Source organism: Protobothrops mucrosquamatus, unplaced genomic scaffold, assembly GCF_001527695.2.
Source record: "Protobothrops mucrosquamatus isolate PMUCROS unplaced genomic scaffold, P.Mucros_1.0 scaffold1440, whole genome shotgun sequence".
NCBI classification, from domain to species: domain Eukaryota; kingdom Metazoa; phylum Chordata; class Lepidosauria; order Squamata; family Viperidae; genus Protobothrops; species Protobothrops mucrosquamatus.
The window spans coordinates 151,177-162,910 of NW_015387622.1; the positions used below are offsets into that span (position 1 = coordinate 151,177).

General features: G+C 44.7%; 1 protein-coding gene across 1 annotated transcript in view; it reads right to left on the reverse strand.

The window, feature by feature from the left end:
* Nucleotides 1-7,848: 7,848 nt before the first annotated feature.
* LOC107292843 (zinc finger protein CKR1-like) overlaps nt 7,849-11,734 on the reverse strand; it is a 14,998-nt gene continuing 11,112 nt past the window's right edge. The window contains exons 2-4 of the mRNA XM_015821970.1: nt 9,898-11,353; nt 8,773-8,821; nt 7,849-7,974 (exon numbers count right to left, since the gene is read on the reverse strand). Coding sequence (XP_015677456.1) covers nt 7,849-7,974; nt 8,773-8,821; nt 9,898-11,353 — 1,631 coding nt within the window. The remainder of the gene's footprint in view (nt 7,975-8,772; nt 8,822-9,897; nt 11,354-11,734) is intronic.

Sequence of the window (11,734 nt, forward strand, 5' to 3'; positions counted from 1 at the left end):
ACCCCCACAGCTGTAAAACTGTGGGAGCTCAGTAGTTCTACCCCTATCTGGGAAGCTCTCTCCCCTCCCCTTTGCCCGGGAAGGGGATTCAAGCCGCGGAGCAGCTGTTTGACGCTGCTCCTGCGGCTTTTACGCGTCCTCGGAGCAGGCGGCGAACGAGAACGCCGCCATCGGCACAGGAACTCAAACCGGAAGTCAGGAAAATATTTTTTATTACCACCAAAATTTCTCTGCATTTTTTCCTGACTCATTTAATGATTCCTTACTTTCTTTGACCACATACTTTGTAATTATCTTTGTCTCTCTTAACACATTAAAAACATATTTCTTTGAGCCTGATTATCTGTCCAACACTCAAACCCCACTTTTGTATCCTTTGCTAACTATCTTAGTCTTTCATCTTAAACCATCAAATCTATCATTTTAATCATATCTATTTGATATGCGAATGCATGCATTTGCTTACCTGAAATGAACAGAGCCTTTTCTAAACAAATTCACCAACCAATAATGATTCTCATTCATTTGGGGAGTGTCTGAACAGCCCAATTGCTTTCTCTGTACTCCCATTTCATTCTCATCTATCCATGTCAGTTAGCAAAACACAATTCCCAAATTCCTGCTTGTTTCCATGCACATTGCTAACAACCTTGATTGATTATGTGCCATTAAGTCAGTGTCAGGTCTTCGTGACCACATAGATCAGGGGTGTCAAACTGCTGGCCCACGGGTCAGACACGTCATCCGGAAGCCGCACCCACCCCATTGCCGGCAATGGCAAAACTGTCCCGATACATCTCGCGACGTCACGTGATGTCGCGAGTTTGACATGTCTGACATAGATAGATGTTCTCCAGGATGATCTGTCCCAATGTTGTCCTTCTGGTCCAGCAATTCATAATTCTCTTACATATTTTAGCCTTTTCCTTCATAATTAAATTCAAATCTTCAGTCCCTTGTATATATTCATCAATGCCCGACACACTTCTTTCACGTGTATTTCATCCTTCAATAAACAACATATTATCTTCCTTTCAGTTGTTTAATTTCACTTGTTAATTGAACCTCCTTATTTCTCTTACATTCCACATCTCAATCTTCCATACGCCATGGTTGTCATTGGAACATATTGATCTCTATGACCCATCATGGCTTTGGGCAACCAAAGCTTTATAATAAGATGTTTTTCAGAAGAGAGAAAAATGCAGACCAGGTAACAGCCTTAGTCCCACCCATTCCACATGGCCAGATTACCACAAAGCCAGCCAAAGCCCACTTTTATCCCACACATGTTCATGCTATCCTAGGCCAGAAAAAGTCTCTAATCTAGGGTGTTCTACAAAATATTAGATTAAAGATACCAATAATTATGTCCATTCCATTTTTATTCATTTCATTATTTACAAGAATAAATTGTCATACATCAAAAGCAAGGTGTCTCCTGTATGGACTATGGAATAAAGAATGGTGGATACCATTTTATTATGTCAGATTGAATTTAATTCAAGTTGGGATTCTTTGGGGGAAAGTGGAGATGTACGTTTGGGCCACATCTATTCCAGCACTGTCTGTATCCAGACTTACTTTCCAGTTTAGACTTTTGCCAGGCAGAATTCAGCAAGAAGCTATTGTTCGTCTACAGATTTTGGGAGAACAAAATGACTTTTCAGGTGAGGTAAAAAGTTGCACAAAGTAACGTGAAGAACACAGTCTTATTGAGTGCTCTCATCATCGATTCAGAAAAGGCTAGTTTTTGCATATCAAAGAAAATTACTTTGGCTCACAGAAAAACATGATTTTCTAAACTTCAAAAAGAGGCATAAACACCATGCTAAAATTTTAGTATCACCTTTATTTAGATTTTAATTATAAAACCTAAAATTCTACATAACAAATACAGCAACTTCATCACAGTAACTGTGAATGAGGGAAGCATAAATTATCCCATCAACATTCAGTCAAGAGATTTATTGCCTCGTTGATTTTTTTTAATTTCTGAACAGAAAACTGGGTTAGATGATATTTGTTTTTATTTTAATTTATTAGCTGTTCAACTCCAGTGGATTTATGACATTGACATCAAAAAGCATCATTATCTAAATTAACACGACCTCAGAGAAGATGCACCCGCAACAACCACCACCAGAGGGCCTTGGCTAATAAAACAGCCTGTTTCCTACAAAGTGAACCTCTATTATTTTTAACCAGGATATCAGGAGGCTGAACTTCCTAGATCAGCCAGGCTCTTTGCCATTGTGGGCTGCTCTCTGCAATCTGAGGTTAATAACCACTTCTGCTATGAAATTCTGCATCTGAAAGAGAATTATTTGTATTTATTAGCCGTCCAACTCCAATAGCGTCAGTTTCTTTTAAGCACCCAACCGGAGTGAGAACTCCGACCTACTACCACAACCAGCAATCAATCAATCAATTAACCTGAGCCTCTTGGTACTGTAATTGGAAACCGTCTAGGCCAGGGGTCTTCAAACTTGGCCGCTTTAAGACTTGTGGACTTCAATTCCCAGAATTCCTCAGCCAGCCAATCTTATATGATTTGCCCTCAGAAATACATATTTCAAAATGGATTTGTTTTATTGTGGCTTTCAAATACCAATGTGGGAAGTCAGCCCCCCAGAGAAGGAAATATTAAAAGAGCAAAAAAATATATTTCTTCAAAGGATCTTAAAGAGGCAGAAAAGCATGCCCAGTTTTTTTCTTAATATCCGCAAGTCTCTCTTTTCTTAATATCCCCAAGTTTTCTTAATATCCCCCAAGCAGAAACCAGCTCTGTAGAAATGCAGATGTAAACCATTCAGGAAAGTTGAAGCTAGAAGATTAAGAAGACAGACACCTAAAATCTAAATACCCCACCCAAACTCTAAGACAGGACATAATAGGATTAACCAACAGATGCCAAATGGGCACACTCAGACTCAGGTCAAAATACATGACATAGGAAATACAAAGCCTCAAACAGGAACAGGAAACAACCTCAAGAGCCCCAGAGGGTATAAAAACCCACTCCCTACATGTGCTCTTTCTCTTTTCTTCCAGAGCCATCTTTCTGTCTGGTTCTTCTCTTCAATAAACTGCAGCCTTCTTTCTAAAGCAGTCGCCATGTTGTTTATTCCCGCCTTGGACTGAACGATGATGAAAACTTTTCCTTCAACACCAACCACAGAGGTGCAGGAGGAGGTGAGGGGGCTAGTCATACAATATATGCCACCCACCACATTAAAAAAAGGTCTGGAAAGGACTGCAGATAAACTTGGATGGGGACAGTTTAATTTACATTTAGATCTGACAGTTGCATTTCAGATGAGAACATTGCACTCTTTCCCCCCTGACTGAGCTTTTAAAACAGGGGTCTTTAAACTTGGCCCTTTTATGACTTCTGGATTTCAACTCCCAGAATTCCTCAGCCAGGCATGCTGGCTGAGGAATTCTGGGAGCTGAAGTCCACAAGTCATAAAAGGGCCGAGTTTGAAGACTTCTGTTTTAAAAGCTACATGATAGGACCGCTGTCTTTGTAGCAGGCAAACATTCAGTGGATCTTCCTCTTTAAGATCTGCTTCCAGGGAATGAAGGCCTGTGGGAAGAAATTCTAATAACTTTTTCGATGTCACGTGGTTCTTAAATACGTTAAGAGTTCTGTCAAGGAAGGGCCAGGAAGATGAAGTTTTCAGCAGGTATAGTTTTGGGGATTTTTAACTGAAAAAAGAGAGGATATCTATATGTATTTGTGTGTGTGTTATTTTGGAAAATAGAGTGGGAAAATGCACAAGTGACCTTCACCTTTAAAGATAATCGTGCACTGTAGACTGAAGATGCAGCTCTGGTATTGCTGGACACTGCTCAGCTCTTCCTTGCCTTGGAATTGAGCCTAAACACCTGGTGCTTCTTGATCCAGAAACTGTGACCTGCAGAACAGTGGCTGCTGCTTCTGATGGGCGTTATTCCCCACAGAGTAGCTTGCATATCCTGAAAAGGCTCCTAAATCAGAGTGCTGTTTCCAGAAAAAAGTTAACCCTTTTTTCACATAAACTAGTCATGGAGGATGAGAGTCTACAGACAACAGCGACATAGTTCTCAAGCCAGAAATCCTATCCCATCTACCATAATAATATCCCATCACAGGTTTAATTTTGCCTCTAGAAGTTGTGGGTGCTCCAACACTGGAGGTTTTTAAGAAGAGATTGGACAACCATTTGTCTGAAATGGTATAAGATAGGGGTGTCAAACTGCCAGACTGCGGGCCGGATGCCTCACGTGGAAGCTGCGCCCACCCCATTACCGGCAATGACAAAACACTCCCGATATGTCATGCGACATCATGTGATGTTGTGAGTTTGACATGTCTGGTTCTAAGGCAAGGGTCTTCAAACTTGGCAACTTTTAAGACTTGTGGACTTCAACTCCCAGAATTCCTCAGCCAGAAAAGGTGGATAAAGTACTTCCTTGCAGTCATATTTTAAATTCTTGTGATCTGAAAATTAACCTTATTTTAACTTTTTCTAGGATTGTTCATTTTCACAGGCTTAATCACTCAGATGCAGCATCGCTTAATACACACGTAGAAGACCCATAAAGTAGCAGCCCAAATAAATGTCAGAATAGAATCTTCAAGAGTGTCACTTTTTATGTGGATGCACATCACATTTCCAAAGGAACCAGTATTTCAGCAAGAACAGCCATCAGCTCCTACAGCCCCAAACACATATCACTTTCTTTCCATGTGCCGAGACAGCTGGGGAAAGCAGCTTGATTTTGGGACCCAGCTCAAGTTGCTTTCAATAGACCCTCTCTATTAGGATATGTGTTGTTTTTTGATATTGTTCTTACAGACTTCATTCTTTCAAGATGTTTGTATACTTTTGCTTGGAAGATTGTAAGCCATCCTTTATCAAATGGAAAGACAGGGCATGGATATTGTTTGTTTGTTTTTAAGAAAAACTATTCAAGAAATTGGCCACCCTTTGCCTCAGAATCATATTTTTTCTCTCTTTGAAAAGAAAATCAACCAACCCAAAAGTGAATAAACAGTCTGTAAATGCTGCAATCCAGCGTTTTAGAGTCCGGCCTGCAGCAGTTCATAGCCTACCAATCAATAAGGGTAAGGTCAGTGGTGAGATTCAAATACGTGAACAACTGGTTCTCTATGTGGATGCCGCTTCCGGAAGTCCATTCTGGGCCTGGGCAACAAAGAATTAGCTACCAGTTCTGCCGAAGTGGTGTGAACCAGCTGAATCCCACCACTGGGTAAGGTAGTTTTCCTCAACTTGGTGGAAATATCTAGGATAACAGCCCCAACCCACCTGGAGAGTGCCAGGTTGAGGAAGTAGACAGAAGGGTAGATTAAGACTTCAGTTTGGTTACGATGCTCCAGTCAGCCCCCAAGCTTAATCTTAATAGAAGTTCTAAGGTTGAAGGTTAGCTTTTAGAACTTCTAGTATCTCCTTTAAATACTAAAAAGTGCCTGGGAAAGAATGGGTTAGCACAGTGGTGGCGAACCTATGGCATGCGTGCCAGAAGTGGCACTCAGAGCCCTCTCTGTTGGCACACACACCACCGCTGCCAGCAGCAGGTCCATCAGGCCGCCACCACCACCCAGAGCAGGAGCCCTGCCCAGCACAAAGGAGGTGAAGCAGCCGACTAGCAAGCTCGAGTAGAGATGGTAGAGCAGAGGTCACCAACCATTGTCGATTGGTGGACTGGAAGAAAAGGGAGGGGGAAGCAATTTACATGCATGCATGCACGCACGGGGCCACGAGCATGCACGCACTGCAAATGGGGCAGGGCTAGTACCTGTGTGATACTCACTAGCCCTGCCCCATTCTTGCGTGGTGCAGCGCCTTGTATCTGCACCCCGAGGTGTGGCAGCAGCCGTTTTTGCATCTTGCAGCACGGTGGCCCACTTTTGCACCCCCGGTTTTTGCGTGCCAGAAGCAGCACTCAGAGGCACTTCCCTGCTCCCCCCCCAGGGCACCACAATGCTGATGTGGCCCTGGCACTTTGCGATAAATAAGTGGGGTTTGGGTTGCAGTTTGGGCACTCAGTCTCTAAAAGGTTCGCCATCACTGGGTTAGCAGATCAGTTCAGCAGGGTCTGGACCCTGTAAAGTAGAAATATTTTCCACTCTGTTGTCCTTTTTAGGGTTTGGAGTTCTTTTTAGTGCTTGCAATGTGATCCTGCAAACTTGAGAAGAAACCACTCTCTAGTTGAGGCATTGTCTAACCCAGGGATAGGCAACCTTGGCTCTTTTATTATGACTCGACTTCAATTCCCAGAATTCCTGAGCCATCCCATGCTGGCTCAGGAATTCTGGGAGTTGAAGTCCACGAGTCATAAAAGAGCCAAGGTTGCCTACCCCTGGTCTAACCAAACTTATTGTTTGAGTCTAAAAGATTTTTTTCTGAGGTTCCTCTCCCATCTAGCCTCAAATGACTGACCCAACCCAGTTCACTTCCCCACCACTGCTAAGACCGCCCCAAACCTATTTTTCCCCCACCTTCAAGTACTTTTTTCAGTCAACTTGTTTGGGAATGTACTTAAGACTCCCAACCTGCCCTATGATTGAGCACAAGGCCCCTGCTGGATCAGACCATAGTTCTAGCTACACTAATTCCTTCATTCCCACAATGGACACGCAGAAGCTTCTGGAAATCCCTGATATGAGAGGCAATACAACAATAGCCCACACCCAATTCCCTCAGTAACCTTTGAGATTCAGCAAGATAAGTGAGATAGTTTACGATTTCCAATCTTCAGTGGTCTAGATCATTTTAAAGCCACCAAACGCTAGAAACCATCACACTGAATGGCAGCTGGTCTTGATTTTGCCAGTCTTAAATCTACAATCCATTGGTTTCACTGGGTAATGGCCACATTGGCTGTTGGGGGGAGGGGGGCAAACATCTGAGGAAGGGCAACTTTCTTCCCATCCTTAATCTTACAAATCTCTTTCCATACTCCCAATTAATTGTTTTCCTTTTCAATTAAAAAGCCATAAATGTTTTAGCCCAGCTGTTTAGACCTGGTGCCTTCCATAAATATCAGGACTACAGACCCAATGAATAGGCCCAAGCAACATTTTGGCTGGGATTTCTGGAAGTCAGAACTCCAGAAAGAAAGTCCAACTTAACTCAAGTGAGCATTTTGGAGCTGTCTTCTAAACCAGCGATCCCCAACCTTTGCGGCTTGGCTGGGGGTGGGGATGGGGATGGGGGTGGGAGAGGGCCCTGCCACTCATGCAGCCTGGTTCCAAACAGGCCATGGTCCAGAGGTTGGGGACCCCCCTTCTAAATGATCTGCATGGGTGTTATATAGATGTGATAGCCAAGCGATACTATTCCTGTCCCAAATTTCCTCTGAAAACATTCCGCAGAGTTTGCTGAAATGATAGAAGTAAACCCCGGAGTATAGCGCACAGTACGAAAAACCAGACTTACATATGCTACAATTGTTTTACTTGATTACTCCTAACCATCAACAAAGAAAATCAGAGATTAGAAACATTTTCATCTCTATTAGTCAGTTCAAGAAAGGGGTCCTAAAACAAACAAACAAAAAACACTTGCTTTAGACAAAAACAAATGGGGGGAGAGGATAAGAGCAAAAAATCAAGAGAGGCATATGGTGTCAAACAGTTACCCCAAAAGCAATAAAGCAAATGAACTTCTGAAGAAAACATGAGAGTAAAGCAAATGATATCGGTCGGGAAGCATAGGCAGATAGGATGAGAAAAAAGCAGGGTTACAGAGACCGTTTAACTAATACATTGTCCATCTATATTAATCCTCTGATTTGGTGTTTCAAAGAGTGTTGTGGACGTGCAGAATCACAGCACGTTTACAGTGATTCCGAACTCTTCCCAACGCCAGGCTTCCAGTCCTCTGTGGGCATCTCTTCGGTAAGCATGCCACGGAGAGTGAAGGGCAAGATGGATTCTTCCAGCTGGTCATCTGGAACATGAATCTGAGGTAGGATTTGGGGAAAGTACAGCAGCTGGATAAAACAACAGTTCACAACCTCAGCAACTGGGAAGACAACCCTCCATTTTCATCAATAGCCTTACAGACTTCACTGGCCATCAGGACTCAAAAGAGTGGCTTTGCTTAAGGACCATCCCATCTATACCCCAGGCCTAGAATTCTCCCCGATGAAGAGTTTCACTTTCCATGGCCTCAGTCAGCAAACGTAACAACTCACCTATCTTCCCAAGCAACCTCTCTCAAACCCCAAGGTTTCTTCAGGTTTCTCCAAAGCCCTTTTCCATCTCTCCTCCACAAGTCTAGGAACATCGTGTCCCAGTGATAAATCCCAGAGGTTAACGTTGCACAGCCGGGAGGCTCCTCCCTCCCTCCCATTGAATTTTTGTGCTTTTTCATCACATTTCTAACCTGCTCTTCTCGAGATTAAGTTCATGTTCTGCTTCTTTCCCCCCCCTTACACTCGCACCAATCCAAAAATCTCGTTGAGTATCCTTGTCCCTTTCCTTTTTACAGCACAAGTTGCTTTTGTCAACATCTCCTCAATAGGCTCTTCACAAATGTCACTCATAATTCTGAAACAAAAGTTAGGCAGCTGACCCAGGATCAATGCCTGAAACAGCTTCTAATTTTCTTGGAAAAACAAAAGGCTGGCTCCCTCTGAACTCTTGACTTCCTCCGTCATCCGTAGACTGTCCACAAATGTGTTCCCCATTCCCGTATCTGGATTCTTCTGGAACCTATCTATTATCTATCCTCCATACATTACTCCTTTTGGCCTTACCAACCCAACTGCATCGATTTCTCCCTTCGTTCCCTTCATTCCCACTTCCCTGCATCAAGAACAAACCACTGTGACCAATTTATCAAGACCTCCCAAGGTTAAAGCACCAAAACCGAGTGTACCTGGTGGACTGGGACTCATTAAACCAACACTCCCAATAGCCACAGCAGAGTCAAGTGTTTCCATTCTCTAGTTAATGCTGGAAAAGAAATCCAGATATTTCTCAGTGCAGGTAACATCTCTCCAAACTAGTTAAGCAGAAACTAAACAGCTAGGATTCCAAGAACCGAGAAAAAATAGGGAGGGTTTTTCTCCATGTAGCCCCCCCCCTCCCCCAGTGTATCAAGGATGCAATAGTTTGATATTAAGATAGTCTCTAGATATTCAGGTACTACAGTACTTTCTAATTATGATATTCACTAATACTGGCCAGCACAAGGCCTTGGATATTTAAGTTCTTTAAAGTAAGTCAATAAAGCTTTTGCTCCACATTCAAGAGGCTTAAAAATGCTCTTTTTTTTCAGCCCCCCGTGCAGATTTCCACAGCATTTACTAAAGTCTCAGTCAGGCATATTAAGGTCTGGAGGTCAGTCTTCAGCATTTGTTAAAGCTTCATTATCCAGAGTTTCAAAATAATAATAAAAAAAAAAGGATTGTGAGGGGAGAGAATTGGTCTATCCAAGGCAAGGCTACCAATCTACAACATAAAGATGAACAGTAAATAAAGCTTTTTCCCCCAACCTTGGGGCACGTTCATATGTACAGTGTCAACTAAATGTGAAATAAAGTCATCCACGTGGACTCTAAATTAGGATCCTCATCACCAATGGACGTGGTTATTATTGTCTTCTTGACGGATCTTCTTTCATGTGCTGGTGACAGCCATACCTCTCCACCCAGACTTTTCTGTGCGCTTCCCATTGTCCTAGACATCTCCTCTCTCCCACCATGTTCGTAGCATCGGATCCTGTTGCAAGAGCTGAACAAGTACCGGAGTCTCCACAACCTCAGAACATCGCCATGCCCTTCTCTTGCAGGGATTCTCGACTGTTCAACACTGGAGAACCCCTGCCTTCACATTTCATTTCAACTGAATGGTCCTTAGGGGACTCCTTAACGTGGCACCTTTGGTGCTTGAGCAGGTTGGCTCGGCGGGTGAACCCCTTCCCACAGCTGGAGCACCGGAAGGGCTTGGTCCCAAAGTGGGTCCGCTGATGGATGATGACTTCCAAGGTGGTGCTGAAGCTGCGCCCACACTCACTGCACTTGTAGGGCCTCTTGCCCAGGTGGCTGCGCTGATGCTTGAAGAGCTGGGAAGTATGGCTAAAGTGCTCAGGGCAATTGGGGCATTTGTAGGGCTTCTCCCCCGTGTGGATACGCTGATGCCTTTCCAAGTGGGAGCTCCAGGCAAAGCTTTTGGAGCAATACTGGCACTTGTGGTTCTTCTCCATGGCATGACCGCGCTGATGAGCTAGGAACGCAGAACTGTCCCCAAAGCATTTGTCGCAGTCCGCACATTTATAGGGCCGGGCATGCGAGTGAGTCTTGTTGTGGTGAAGGAGGTGGACCTTCTGGGCAAATTTCTCCCCACAGATGGGGCAGGGGAACGGGCGCTCCCCAGTGTGCACCCGACGGTGGCGCTCAAGATGGGAGGCCCACACAAACCCTTTCCCGCATTCTTCGCAGAGATGGGTGCGCTCACGGTGGTGTCCCCGCTGGTGCCGCATCAGCGTCTGCCGACTGCGGTAGACCTTGCCACAGTCCTCACAGCCCAGATGGGTCTTCTTGTGTTCCTCCAGCTCAGAGATCTGAGCAAAGCTTCTCCAGCAGGCAGGGCAGTTGTAAGGGCGCTCGCCCATGTGGTTACGCCGGTGCTTGGCCAAATGGGCACTCTGGCTGTACGACTCCCCACATTCAGGGCACTTGAAAGGCCTCTCCCCGGTGTGGACCCGGCGGTGCCTCTCCAGATGGGAAGCCCAGATGAAGCATTTCCCACAGTCCAAGCACTTATGGGGCTTCTCTGCGGTGTGGCCCTTCTGGTGGTTCTCCAGGGCTGAGCTCTGGGCAAAGCGTTTCCCGCACTCGGGACACTTGAAGGGCTTTTCGATCAGCTGGGCGCAGCTGTGCTGCAAGAGGTGGAAGTTCTGGCTGTAGGCTTCCCCACAGTTGAGGCATTTGAAGGGCTTCTCTCCCGTGTGCATCCTCCGATGGCGCTCTAGGTGGGAGCTCCATATAAAGCACTTCCCACAGTCGGTACACTGGAAGGGCTTCTCCCGAGCGGCGTTGGCTTCGCTCCGCTGGCGGCCTCTGCCGGCAGAATGAAGGGTCCTCGTGCAATCTGAGCAGCGTCTCTCGAGGCTTTTTTTCAAGGCGTGTCCACGCTGGGTTGCTTTGTCCTTCTTCACCACTGGAATGATCTTTGGCTGCTTCGGAGTTTCCCGTCTCGCCAAGGGCTTGACCTTCCTGGGCGCACTTTGAGAGGTACCTGGCCGCAGTTCCTCCACGCCTTCAGCTTCTTCTTCGTCCTCCTCCTCCTCTTCCTCCTCCTCATCATGGTTACTGTTGTTTAGCAATTGATTAGCTGCTAAGACAAAGGCAGGCAATTAAACTCCTGGCCAACATCACACCCCAGCCCCATGTTATTCCAACTCCTTTAATTTGGTGTTTCATCACTGAAATTCCTGGCAAATGTCATAAGGGTCACTTCATTTTTTAAAGTTGTTTACACTGTCTTATTTGCTCTGTTTCCTTATAAGCAACTTCACTGCTTCTGAAAGGAATGCATACATCTAAAAATTAACAAGTCGCAATGTTTAAAATAAGCCTATAGAAGACTTTTACTTCCCCACCCACCCAGCAACCATCTGTAATTTACAAAAGCAAAATAATTTTATTTTCATTTTTGCTTATCGTGTACTGGTTTAATAGTGCTTTAGGAGCAGCAACAAAAAAGGAAAAGGGG